This window comes from Poecile atricapillus, chromosome 1 (genome assembly GCF_030490865.1).
Source record: "Poecile atricapillus isolate bPoeAtr1 chromosome 1, bPoeAtr1.hap1, whole genome shotgun sequence".
Lineage (NCBI taxonomy): Eukaryota > Metazoa > Chordata > Aves > Passeriformes > Paridae > Poecile > Poecile atricapillus.
In genome coordinates this window covers 795115-807854 of record NC_081249.1, presented here as the reverse complement: position 1 = coordinate 807854, position 12740 = coordinate 795115, and the positions used below count along the sequence as shown (strand labels likewise).

Below are 12740 nucleotides of genomic sequence, written 5' to 3'. Positions count from 1 at the left end.
CTGAGCTCTGTCCTGAGCTCTGTCCCTGTCCTGAGCTCTGTCCCTGTCCTGAGCTCTGTCCTGTCCTGAGCTCTGTCCTGAGCTCTGTCCTGTCCTGAGCTCTGTCCTGAGCTCTGTCCCTGCCCTGAGCTCTGCCCTGCCCCGAGCTCTGTCCTGCCCCTGCCCCGAGCTCTGTCCTGAGCTCTGTCCTGCCCTTGCCCCGAGCTCTGTCCTGTCCCTGTCCTGAGCTCTGCCCTGAGCTCTGCCCTGTCCTGAGCTCTGTCCTGCCCTGAGCTCTGTCCTGCCCCTGCCCCGAGCTCTGTCCTGCCCCTGTCCTGAGCTCTGTCCTGAGCTCTGTCCTGCCCCTGCCCCGAGCTCTGTCCTGCCCCTGTCCTGAGCTCTGTCCTGCCCTTGCCCCGAGCTGTCTCCTGCCCCAGCTCCAGAGGGGTCAGTGCCAAAGGAGCATGCCCCAGGCCAGCCCGTGGGAAGGGAGGGGTGGCAGGGAGAGCACTGCCCCATCCAGCAAACCTTTGAAGATACCCATCTCCAGGATGGCACAGGAATGCCAGACGTTCCCATTAAGGCTCCTGCTCCGACATGACAAACTCCAAGGGTTGAGCCTCACCCTTTGAAGCATGAAACATTTTTTTCTGCTTTCCCAAGAGGAAAAATAAAATAATAATAAAAATAAAAAGCGACCTGAGTCCCAGGGCAGTCACCTGGATCCGCACATCCCACAGCTAACAGCATGGCATGGACAAGAACTTCCTTCCTCATCCCTTCCACAGGTTTGAAAAGATCTCAGCTCTGCAGTTCACAGGCCAGACCCACAGTGAAATCCCAGGAGCTGCTGCCACCTTCCCCAAACACTCCGAGATCTGGGACCTTTCATGAGCCATTTCACCCCTGGCCTTGGATCCAGCTCCAGAAATGCCAGCCTGGGAAGCTCCAGGGGGATCTGCCCCCCTGAGATGGGATCATTACCCTCAGCAGCATCCCCTGAGCTCAGCCCCAGCAGTGGGAATTACACCCAGGGGATTAAGAGGGATTAACCCTTGCACAGCCTGCCTGGCCTGGAGGCCTCCTCACCTCACCTGCAGTCCTGGAGCTGCTCTGAGACAAGCACGAGGTGCCAAACCTGGGGTTTTACCTTCCAGCTGCCAGAACAAACCCACCCAGGCACCCTCACCAGCAGCAGCTGCTTGCAGCACAATACTTCCAGAATTATTTCTGTCCCCCCCAAAAATTAGTTTTTATCCTCCATCCATCTCCATCCAGTTAAAAAAAATCACTTTTTTTCCCTTTGGCTTACTCACCCATTAATTATGTCCTGGCACTCTTACAGATCTAAACACATGCATTGCTTAGCAGCTTTAATCCTGAATTATTCCTCCCTTTCCTGCAATCCAAAGCCTCCCTTGCCTAGGAAGGGGCAGGCTGTTCCAAGCAGCAAGCTGTTCCTTTGCAGCTCAGAGAGGAACATTCCCCGAGTTCTCCTGTTTGCTGTGGTTTTACCCCCCCAGAAATGCCAAATTTACAGCACCAGAGCTCCAGACCTGCAGAGAATTAAACTGACCTTAAAACTCCGTCCTTCAGGGAAAAACAAATGCTGGGCTACAAAAATAGTGTCTTACCCTGCAAAACGTGTGTGTGTGTTACCAAACATCCCCGTTTGCACTGCACTGCTGCTGTGTCCACTTTCTGGGAGCTGCTGGGATCAGCAATTTCCAAATCCCAGCGGAGGTGAAGGGATGGTGGAGCTGAGAACGTGCAGAGCCCCTTGGTGGGACAAGGTGCACTTCCAAGGAAGTGTCTCTGTGGATCCTGCAGATGTCTCTTACAGCAAACCTCAGCAATGTGTAGACAAAAATATATATGATAAATATATATATATGTGTGTGTGTGTGTGTGTGTGTGCCAGGGGCAGCCACCCAGGCTGGTGAGAGACTGCCAAGGAGCACTTGGTGGTTCCCAAAGTCCAACCCCACAGATGCCCGTGACACACAGTGAGTTAATGCATTTTCCAAAGTGGAAAAAATGGGTTACTTAAAAATAGGTCCATAATCCAAACAAACAAGCACCCCGGTACTATTTCATGGAGGGAAAACAAGCAGGCAGGGACAGCCTGGAGACAGAACCACGTGCAGCTCCCAATGATTTCCTCATGCTCCTTGGAAGGTTTTCCATCGATTGCAGAGCCTGGAGCTTCGGCCAGGACTGCCAGGAAAAGCTCCTGGGCACAGTCCTGCCACACTCCTTATCATTAATTGTATTATTAGGATTATTGTGGAGAGCTCAGAGCCCAAAGAGGCTCCAGGAGAGCTGGAGAGGGACTGGGGCCAAGGGCTGCAGGAATTGCCAGGAGCCAGGGAATGGCTGCCAGTGGCAGAGGGCAGGGCTGGATCTTGGGATCTGGGGCAGGAATTGTTCCCTGGGAGTGGCGAGGCCCTGGCACAGGCACAGCGTGAGGCAGGAGCTCCTCAAGGCTCCCATGTGCTGCAGCACTGACAGAGCACTGGCTTTAATTAAAGAGTTCTTCCTCCCTGCCAGCACCAGCTCCTAAAACTGAACCAGAGCTCTGGGGGTGCCAGAGAATTAATCAGGCACGGCTGCAGGGGCTGGGGAAACAAAGGTGAGGGAAAATTAAAGCGCTCCAGAGAGCCCAGCTTGGATCAGCCATGGGAGCAGAGCAGACAACTCAGCACGACAGCACTGCCTCCACAGGAAACAGCCCCAAAAAATCCCAGCAGCAAAGAGCCTGGAGGGCGGGAGGGGGAAGCAGCAGGTCCCAGGGATACACCTGGAACAGGGAGAAAACAGAAAAGAGGCTAAAACCCCCATTATTCACAGCATCCCATGCTGGTTTGGGCTTGGAGGCACCTTAAATCCCACCCAGTGCACCCCCTGCCATGGCAGGGACACCTCCCACTGTCCCAGCTGCTCCCAATGTCCAGCCTGGCCTTGGGCACTGCCAGGGATCCAGGGGCAGCCCCAGCTGCTCTGGCAATTCCATCCCAGCCCCTGCCCACCCTCCTGGGGAAGGGTTTATCCCCAGGAGCACCTGACTGACACAGGGAGCAGTGACGGAACCTCCTTCTCCAGCTGGGCCAGGGGGATCCCCAGAGCAGTGAAGCTCCCATCTCCTGTTTCCAGCACATTCCTGCCCCTCCAGTCCCCCACAGCTGGACCAGGCAGGAACAGGAGGCTCCCTGGTCCCAAAGGACCTTTCCAGTGGGAATCCCAGAGCTGCCTGGGGAGAGCCCCAACTCCCCTGACTGCTCCACCTCTCAGGAGTTTACTTCTCCCTCTCTGGATTTAAAGCAAAGCTAACTAATGAAGGAAACAGCTTTCTTAACTCTAATAAGTTTGTTCAATCGGGGCTCTGGGAGCAGGATGCCAGGCTGGGCACAGTCCAGCACCGAAGGGTGTCCAGGCCTGGCACTGACCCTGGGCTTGGAACCACCAGGGACAGGAGCCAGTGCCAGAACCTTTTCCATCAGCTCAGCCTCCAAGTGGGACAAACAGCAGGAGAGGGGTAACCTCAGGGAAAAATGCTGCTTTTCAGCCACCTGCTCACAGAAAGGGATTTTTTACTAACAAATGACCGAATCCCAGGATCCCTGGGGCTGGAAAAGCCCTCCCAGCCCATGGAGTCCCAGCTGTGCCCGATGCCCACCTTGTCCCCAGGGCAGAGCCCTGAGTGCCACGTCCAGCCCTTCCTTGGGCACCTCCAGGGATGGGCACTGCAAAGCTCCCTGGGCAGCCCCTAAACACCATTTGGCTTTTAGCTGCCTTCCCTCCCCACACCCCAGGCAGAAGATGAACTGCACCTCCCTGGGGGACACCTCCACTCCCCTGGGCTGTCCCCAGACACTCACCCATCCCTCCAGCCCCTGCCCAGAGGAGCAGAGAGCTCTCCCAGGGAATTGTGATGTACAACACGCCCAGGCAGCCCACGAGCCACACACCACCTGAGCAGGCCAGAGAAACACAAAGTGCTTTTCCTTCCCACTCCTCCTGGGATGAGGCTCCACTCCAGGACCACGAAAGGATCCCAGACCCTGCAGCTGCACCACAAGGGATGTCAGCTCCTTCTTCACACATTTACTGCTCCATCCCCTCCTGAGGGCAAAGGTTGGAACAGGCAGAAGGATTGCTGCCTTGCACTTCCCATGGATGTGTATCCCTGCCCCACCGTGGGGAAGGAAGGCCAAGCCCCAGGGGCTGGTTTGGAGCAGCAGATCCAGCTCCCCCCGCAGCCCCCCAGTGTCCCAGCAGGGTCCCAGCAGCTCCCCCTGATCCCCCTGTGGGACAGGACCACCCGAGGGGCACAGGAGACACGGACACAGCTGCTTTCCAAGGGAGGAAATAAATCAGTATAACAAGAAATTAAATTAAGATCCTCTCTCTGATCCAGCTGAGCATTACTCCAAGTTTCTGGGCCAAGCAGGGAAAGGAATGAGCTGGAGGGAGCCAGGAGCTCCCCAGCAGCCCCAGTGCTGCCCAGCCAGCCCTGCTCCTCCTCCTCCTCCTCTTCCTCCACATGGGGCCAGTTTGCTGCCAAAACACAATTTTTCCACCTCACAGAATGGCAATTCCTCGAGATGAGTTTCACTCCTGAAGGAAGCCAAGGCTGTGCAATCCACTGGGGCTTCCAGCTGAGCTGGGGAAGAACATGGACTTTATCCTGGCAGAGTTCTCCAAGAATTCTCACAACTGCTTCGTCTCCCTCAGCCAACCCAAAGCTGCTACTCACAGGTGCAACTTCTACTCAGTGAACGTGCACCCCTCCAAGGAAGTCATTTCACTGCAAAATCTCCTTTAAAAGGCATTTTATCCAAGCAAGGAGGGCACAGTAGGTCTGGAAGGACGGAGACCCAGCTGTTCCCACCTGCAGGATGAGCCACCACGTCCTGCTCAGATGCCAAAAGCTCTCAGTGCAGGTTTCAAGCCCAATGCCATCGCTTCCCAAGGCAGAGGTTTTGCAGCAAAGGATTCATTTCCAAGGAAGCCCTGGGATGGCAGGGACAGACAGGGCTTGGGCACAGCCTCCTCACCCAGGAATTCCTGTTCTCCCCCTCTGGAATCAGTGACAGGCTGCAGTTCCCCCTCCTCACCCTGACTGTGTCCCCAGCAGCTTCCCTGGGTTTTAGGGCAGCTCAGGCTGCTCCAGGCAGACAGAGATGGGCACAGCTCTCCAGACACTCTCAGCTTTCTGAACTTGTCTTTTAAACCGCTGGGATAAGAGCAAAGATGACTCAAGAAATGTTGAGAGCAAGGAATGAAAACAGGGAAGCAGGAGACCGGGCAGAAGGAGACAGGAAGAGACAGGAGCTGCTGTGCAAAGAGGAAAAGCTGCCAGACCTGAGCCAGCCCTGGGCACACCCTGAGCCACGAGCTCCACATCACTCAAAATGCCTCACACAATTCACAGCCCACCTCTGAAAAATCCTCAATCCCAACACAATTCACAGCTCACCTCTGAAAAACCCTCAATCCCAACACACAATTCACAGCCCACCTCTGAAAAACCCTCAATCCCAATTCACAGCTCACCTCTGAAAAATCCTCAATCCCAACACACAATTCACAGCCCACCTCTGAAAAATCCTCAATCCCAATTCACAGCTCACCTCTGAACTGCTGCAGGGAAGAGGGAAAAGCCACACCAGGATCCCTGAGCTGCCTCAAGGATGCCAGGACAGGGACCCACCGAGGCCCCACATCCCTGTGGATGCCAGACCCCAGGAAGGAATTCCATACACAATGAAATAAGGCCCAGGGCAATGCAGACTTGCACCATTTCCACATGGCTGCAGGAGATGGGGCAGCTCTGCACCTGCAGGTAAAAGCTGTCACCATTAAGGGAACCAGGGATGAACCTCAGTCATCCAAAGCCTGCCTCTCCACAGCCAGCTTTCCCTGGATCTCCTACAAACAGGAGCCCACCTCTGCTGGGCTGCAGAGAGGGCAAACAGTTAAAATAAAAATAACCCTAAATCCCACAGACTGGTTCCAGGTGATGTGATTTAAGGAGGAAGAGCCAACTGAGCAAGATTAGCATTTTAAATGAGATGAAATTTAACACTTTTGAGACAAACAACGGGTCACATTTTTGATGGCCCACATAAACCTTGTGTAAAACACTGGCCACAACCCCAAGGATGTTCTGATAAGGACCAGAAAGAAGACCAAAACCTGGCTGACTCGGCCAACAGCCAGATTACTGCAAATGGGCAGAAAGAGGGGAAAAAATTCCCAGAAAGTCCAGTTTGTCCCCAGGAGCCTGGTTTGTCCCATTTAGGGGTGTGAAAAGGTCCGGGGAGGGCTGCAGCCCGACAAATTGGGGCTGAAAATAACCAGGGCGGGTTCAAACAATGCGGTGGGGCCGGGCACACGATCCCAAATCCCGCTGGGCAGGGCAAACTCCTGCGAGTGCAGCCCAACTTCAACCTGATCCCGGCAGGAAAAGATTACAGATCAAAGATTAAGGCCTCAATTCGCCTCTGAGTGAGCCAAAGCCAGGAGAAAATCTGGTTTTCCCCGGGGTTCAGTCACCAACTCTGATTTTCCTGCTTGGATAAACCCACTCCTTTCAAACTCTTATTTAAAAATATATCCCAGGAATCGGGATCATTCACTAATCCTCTTCAAAAGCTGCTGATGCATCCCCTGAGTGTGCAGAGGAATCTCAGCAGCCCAAGAAGTGCTGCAGCTCAGGCTTCTCCTCTGCCAACACTTCCCTGCATCGTCTGAAAAACTTCCCCGCTGATGACATTTTATCATTAAAATCCTGCCATCCTAATTAAAGAATTAACAAAAAAAGGGAAAGAAAAGCACCTTTGCACGTTGGAAAATGTCAAACCCGAGCGCTTTCAGTTTCAGAACGGCGTCCAGCACTCACCTCTGCCTCAGAGCGAGCAGCCAGCACCTTCTGCTTCCAGGGCAAACAGCAGGAAAAGCGGCTCCTGTGCCGGCTGGGGACATTCCCTGCTGTCAACCGGGAGCAGCAGCTCCAGGAGCTCAAAACCGAATGGCCGAGAGAGCTCAGAGGAGAGCCGGAGGCAGCAGAGGGCACGGAGGGACCGGCACGGAGGGACCGGCCGGGGACACGGAGCGGGGCCGGGAATCCCTGCCGAGCACATCCATCCCCGCTCACCCGGGGCTCCGACAGCCCCTCCTGAATCCCTCCCGAGCACATCCATCCCCGCTCGCCTGGGGCTCCGACAGCCCCCCGTGAATCCCTGCCGAGCACATCCATCCCCGCTCGCCCGGGGCTCCGACAGCCCCCCGTGAATCCCTCGGGGCTTTGGGAAGGCAGCAGTACCCACGACACGGCCACAGTGACCCGAGGGCAGCAGAAAGAGCCGCTCGGGGGGGATCTCTGCGAGCCCCGGCGCTGGGGCCGCTCCGAGGGCAGAGGCAGCAGCTCGATCACCCGGGCTGCCACACTTCTGCAGGGCCTCCAAAAATAACTGCGCTGCAAATTCCTTGGGGGCACACAGCTTGCTCCACAAGGACTGCAGAGATCCAGTTTCCTTAGCGGAACGGACTGGATGCGAACCGGCCCGAGGGTTCAGGAGCACGGGCGGAGCGGCTGAGGAGCCCCTTGTCCCGGGGACACGGGGAGGGACAGAGCCCATCCCCGGCCGGGCTCCGTGCCCGGGGCTCACCCAGCGAGCTCCCCGGGCTGTGCTGAGCCACAGGGCCCGCTCCCTCCGTGCCCCAAGCCCAACCCTTCCCGGGACGCCTTTCCTCCAAACACCGAGCCCTGAGCATCGCCGACCGGCTTTCCCTGCAGCCCCGAGCCTCCCTCGCTGCCGGGCACGGGCGGTGCCGGGACCCGCTGGGGCTCAGCCCGGGGATCCCGCTGGGGTTCAGCCCGGGGGTCCCGCTGGGGCCGAGCCCGGGGGTCCCGCTGGGGCTCAGCCCGGGGTTCCCGCTGGGGCCGAGCCCGGGGGTCCCGCTGGGGCCGAGCCCGGGGGTCCCGCTGGGGCCGAGCCCGGGGGTCCCGCTGGGGCCGAGCCCGGGGGTCCCGCTGGGGCCGAGCCCGGGGGTCCCGCTGGGGCCGAGCCCGGGGGTCCCGCTGGGGCTCAGCCCGGGGGTCCCGCTGGGGCCGAGCCCGGGGGTCCCGCTGGGGCTCAGCCCGGGGGTCCCGCTGGGGCTCAGCCCGGGGGTCCCGTCCCCAGAGCACAGCCGGATTTCTGCCGGCTCCGCTGACCTCGGGCACTGCCACAAGGACACTGCCAGCGGCTCCGGGCGGCCCCGGCGGCTCGGGGGGATCCACGGGGGCTCGGCCGTGCGGCGGGGGCTGCAGGCGGGGAAGCAGCGCCCGGGGGCCGGGGCAGCGCTGCCCGCGCTCCTCGGCGGGAGCCGCTCGTCCCCGGAACCAGGGGAAACAGCTCCGGGGGTCCCAGGGCTGGGAACGGCCTCAAAAACACCCGAACGCCGGCATTCCCGGCACCATCCCAACTCCCTGCCAGCCTCTCCTCTCCACAGGGGAAACAGTTCAATTAACGTGAATAACCCTAAATGCCGCCAATCGGTCCCGGTCGATGCGGTCTAATGAAGAGGAGCGCAGTATTTTAAATGAGCTGAAAGGTAAAACTTTTGCCCCAAAGAGCCGGAGCCCGCTGCAATAACAACCGGGGGTTACTGCGAGCTCCCGGAGCGGGCCCGGCCCGGGGCTCTGCGGGGCTCTTGCCGGAGGAGCGGCCCCGGAGCGGAGCCGGGGGTGCGGGGCCTGCCCCGGGCAGCGCCGAGCCCGGCGGGGCGGGCAGGGGGGCTCACCTGCGATGGCCGAGTCGTCCAGCTGGGAGCCCGGGGCCCGCTCGGCGCGGCCGGGATGCTGCAGGAGGAGGAGGAGAAGGAGGAGGAAGAGGCCGCACAGCGCCCGGCCCGGCCGCGGCTCCATTTCCGCGTCCCCGCCGCCGTCAGCTGCTCCTCGGCATCGGCACCGGCTGAGGGGCTGCGGGGTGTCCCGGTTATCCCGGTTATCCCGGCTATCCCGGCTATCCCGCCTATCCCGGCACCGCCGCGAGCTGCGGCCGCGCACCGGCTACCGGAACCCTCCGCCTCCCCCCCCGCCCCGCAGTGGTCTCTCCCAGGACAGCCTCCCCCCCGCCGCAGTGGTCTCTCCCGGGACAGCCCCAGTCCCCCCGCCCTCAGTGGTCTCTTCCCGTGATAACCCCGCCGGCCTCTCGCCGCTCTACCGGGATAACCGTTCTTCCCGCCACCTCCGCTGGCGTCTCCCCGGCCCGCTCCGTCCCTCCGCCGCCTTCTCGCAGCGGTGCTCCCCGGAAAAACCCGCTCTGTTTGTGCCGGGACGGCCCCGCACACCCCCCTCCCGGCCGCCGCGGTGGTCTCGCCCGCCCCCCCGCGCGCCGCGCTACGCACCGGGCCCTGGCGCCGCCGCGCGCGCGCTGACAGGGGGCGGGGCCAAGCGCGACCGGGCCGCGCCCACAGAGGGCGGGGCCAGCGCGGCGGGCACGTGCCCACGGCCCCGCCCCCGCCCGCGAGCGGCGCTGGCCCAGAGCGACCCCTGGCGGACACAGCGGGGAATGGCGGGGCCGGGACACCCCATAGCAAACCCCATAGAGAGCCCCATAACAAACCCTATAACACACCCCATAACAAACCCCATAGCACACCCCATAACACACCATAACACACCCCATAGCACACCCCATAACACACCCCATATACACCCCATAGCAAACCCCATAGAGAGCCCCATAACAAACCCTATAACACACCCCATAACACACCCCATAACAAACCCCATAGCACACCCCATAGCACACCATAACACCCCATAGCACACCCCATAACAAACCCTATAACACACCCCATAGCACACCCCATAACACCCCATAGCACACCCCATAACACCCCATAACACACCCCATAGCACACCCCATATACACCCCATATACACCCCATAGCACACCATAACACCCCATAGCACACCCCATAGAGAGCCCCATAACAAACCCTATAACACACCCCATAACAAACCCCATAGCACACCCCATAACACCCCATAACACACCCCATAGCACACCATAACACCCCATAGCACACCCCATAGAGAGCCCCAGAACAAACCCTATAACACACCCCATAACAAACCCCATAGAGAGCCCCATAACAAACCCTATAACACACCCCATAGCACCCCATAACACCCCATAGCACACCCCATAACACACCCCATAGCACACCATAACACACCATAGCACACCCCATAACACCCCATATACACCCCATAGCACACCATAACACACCCCATATACACCCCATAGCAAACTCCATAGAGAGCCCCATAACAAACCCTGTAACACACCCCATAGCACACCATAACACCCCATAGCAAACCCCATAGAGAGCCCCATAGCACACCCCATAACACACCCCATAACAAACCCCATAGCACACCCCATAACACACCATAACACACCCCATAGCACACCCCATATACACCCCATAGCAAACCCCATAGAGAGCCCCATAACAAACCCTATAACACACCCCATAACAAACCCCATAGAGAGCCCCATAACACCCCATAACACACCCCATAGCACACCATAACACACCCCATAACACACCCCATATACACCCCATAGCAAACCCCATAGAGAGCCCCATAACAAACCCTATAACACACCCCATAACAAACCCCATAGCACACCCCATAACACACCCTATAACACACCCCATAACACACCATAACACCCCATAGCACACCCCATAACAAACCCCATAGCACACCCCATAACACACCATAACACACCCCATAGCACACCATAACACACCCCATAACACACCCCATATACACCCCATAGCAAACCCCATAGAGAGCCCCATAACAAACCCTATAACACACCCCATAACAAACCCCATAGCACACCCCATAACACACCCTATAACACACCCCATAACACACCATAACACCCCATAGCACACCCCATAACAAACCCCATAGCACACCCCATAACACACCATAACACACCCCATAGCACACCATAACACACCCCAAAACACACCCCATAGCACACCATAACACACCCCATAACACACCCCATATACACCCCATAGCAAACCCCATAGAGAGCCCCATAACAAACCCTATAACACACCCCATAACAAACCCCATAGCACACCCCATAACACACCCTATAACACACCCCATAACACACCATAACACCCCATAGCACACCCCATAACAAACCCCATAGCACACCCCATAACACACCATAACACACCCCATAGCACACCATAACACACCCCATAACACACCCCATATACACCCCATAGCAAACCCCATAGAGAGCCCCATAACACACCATAACACACCCCATAGCACACCATAACACACCCCATAACAAACCCTATAACACACCCCATAACACACCATAACACCCCATAGCACACCCCATAGCACACCATAACACACCCCATAACACACCCCATAACACCCCATATACACCCCATAGCACACCCCATAACACCCCATAACACACCCCATAACACCCCATAGCACACCCCATAACACCCCATAACAAACCCCATAACACACCCCATAGCACACCATAACACCCCATAGCACACCCCATAATACACCCCATAACACACCATAACACCCCATAGCACACCATAACACCCCATAACACACCCCATAACACCCCATAGCACACCCCATAGAGAGCCCCATAACAAACCCTATAACACACCCCATAGCACACCATAACACCCCATAGCACACCCCATAACACCCCATAACACACCATAACACACCATAACATACCCCATAACACCCCATAACAAACCCCATAACACACCCCATAACACACCCCATAACACACCATAACACCCCATAGAGAGCCCCATAACAAACCCTATAACACACCCCATAGCACACCATAACACACCATAACAAACCCCATAGCACACCCCATAACACCCCATAACACCCCATAACAAACCCCATAACACCCCATAGCACACCCCATAACAAACCCCATAACACACCATAACACCCCATAGCAAACCCCATAGAGAGCCCCATAAAAAACCCTATAACACACCCCATAGCACACCATAACACCCCATAACAAACCCCATAACACCCCATAACACCCCATAGCACACCATAACACACCCCATAACACACCCCATAACACACCATAACACACCCCATAGCACACCCCATAACACCCCATAACACCCCATAACAAACCCCATAACACACCCCACAGCACACCATAACACCCCATAACAAACCCCATAACACCCCATAACACACCCCACAGCACACCATAACACCCCATAACAAACCCCATAACACCCCATAACACCCCATAACACCCCCCATAACACACCCCATAACACACCCTATAACACACCCCATAGCACACCATAACACCCCATAACACACCATAACACACCGCATAACACACCCCATAGCACACCCTATAGCACACCACATAGCAAACCCCATAGAGAGCCCCATAACAAACCCTATAACACACCCCATAGCACACCATAACACCCCATAACAAACCCCATAACACACCCCATAACACCCCATAGCACACCCCATAACACACCCCATAGCACACCATAACACACCCCATAGCACCCCATAACACACCCCATAGCAAACCCCATAGAGAGCCCCATAACAAACCCTATAACACACCCCATAACAAACCACATAGCACACCCCATAGCACACCATAACACCCCATAACAAACCC

General features: G+C 57.1%; 1 protein-coding gene across 10 annotated transcripts in view; it reads right to left on the bottom strand.

Moving 5' to 3' along the window:
• STIM1 (stromal interaction molecule 1) overlaps positions 1-9440 on the bottom strand; it is a 72414-nt gene extending 62974 nt beyond the window's left edge. For 7 of the 10 annotated variants that reach the window (XR_009279556.1, XM_058857102.1, XM_058857085.1 and 4 more), the window contains exon 1: positions 8770-9059. Coding sequence is in view for 8 of the 10 variants with exons in the window: in XM_058857102.1 (XP_058713085.1) it covers positions 8770-8893 (124 nt within the window). In the remaining 2 variants the exon portion in view is untranslated. Of the gene's footprint in view, positions 1-8769; positions 9060-9191; positions 9341-9375 lie in introns of those variants that run through there. The other 3 variants (XM_058857075.1, XM_058857065.1, XM_058857118.1) reach the window with 3 other exon arrangements.
• Positions 9441-12740: the final 3300 nt, after the last annotated feature.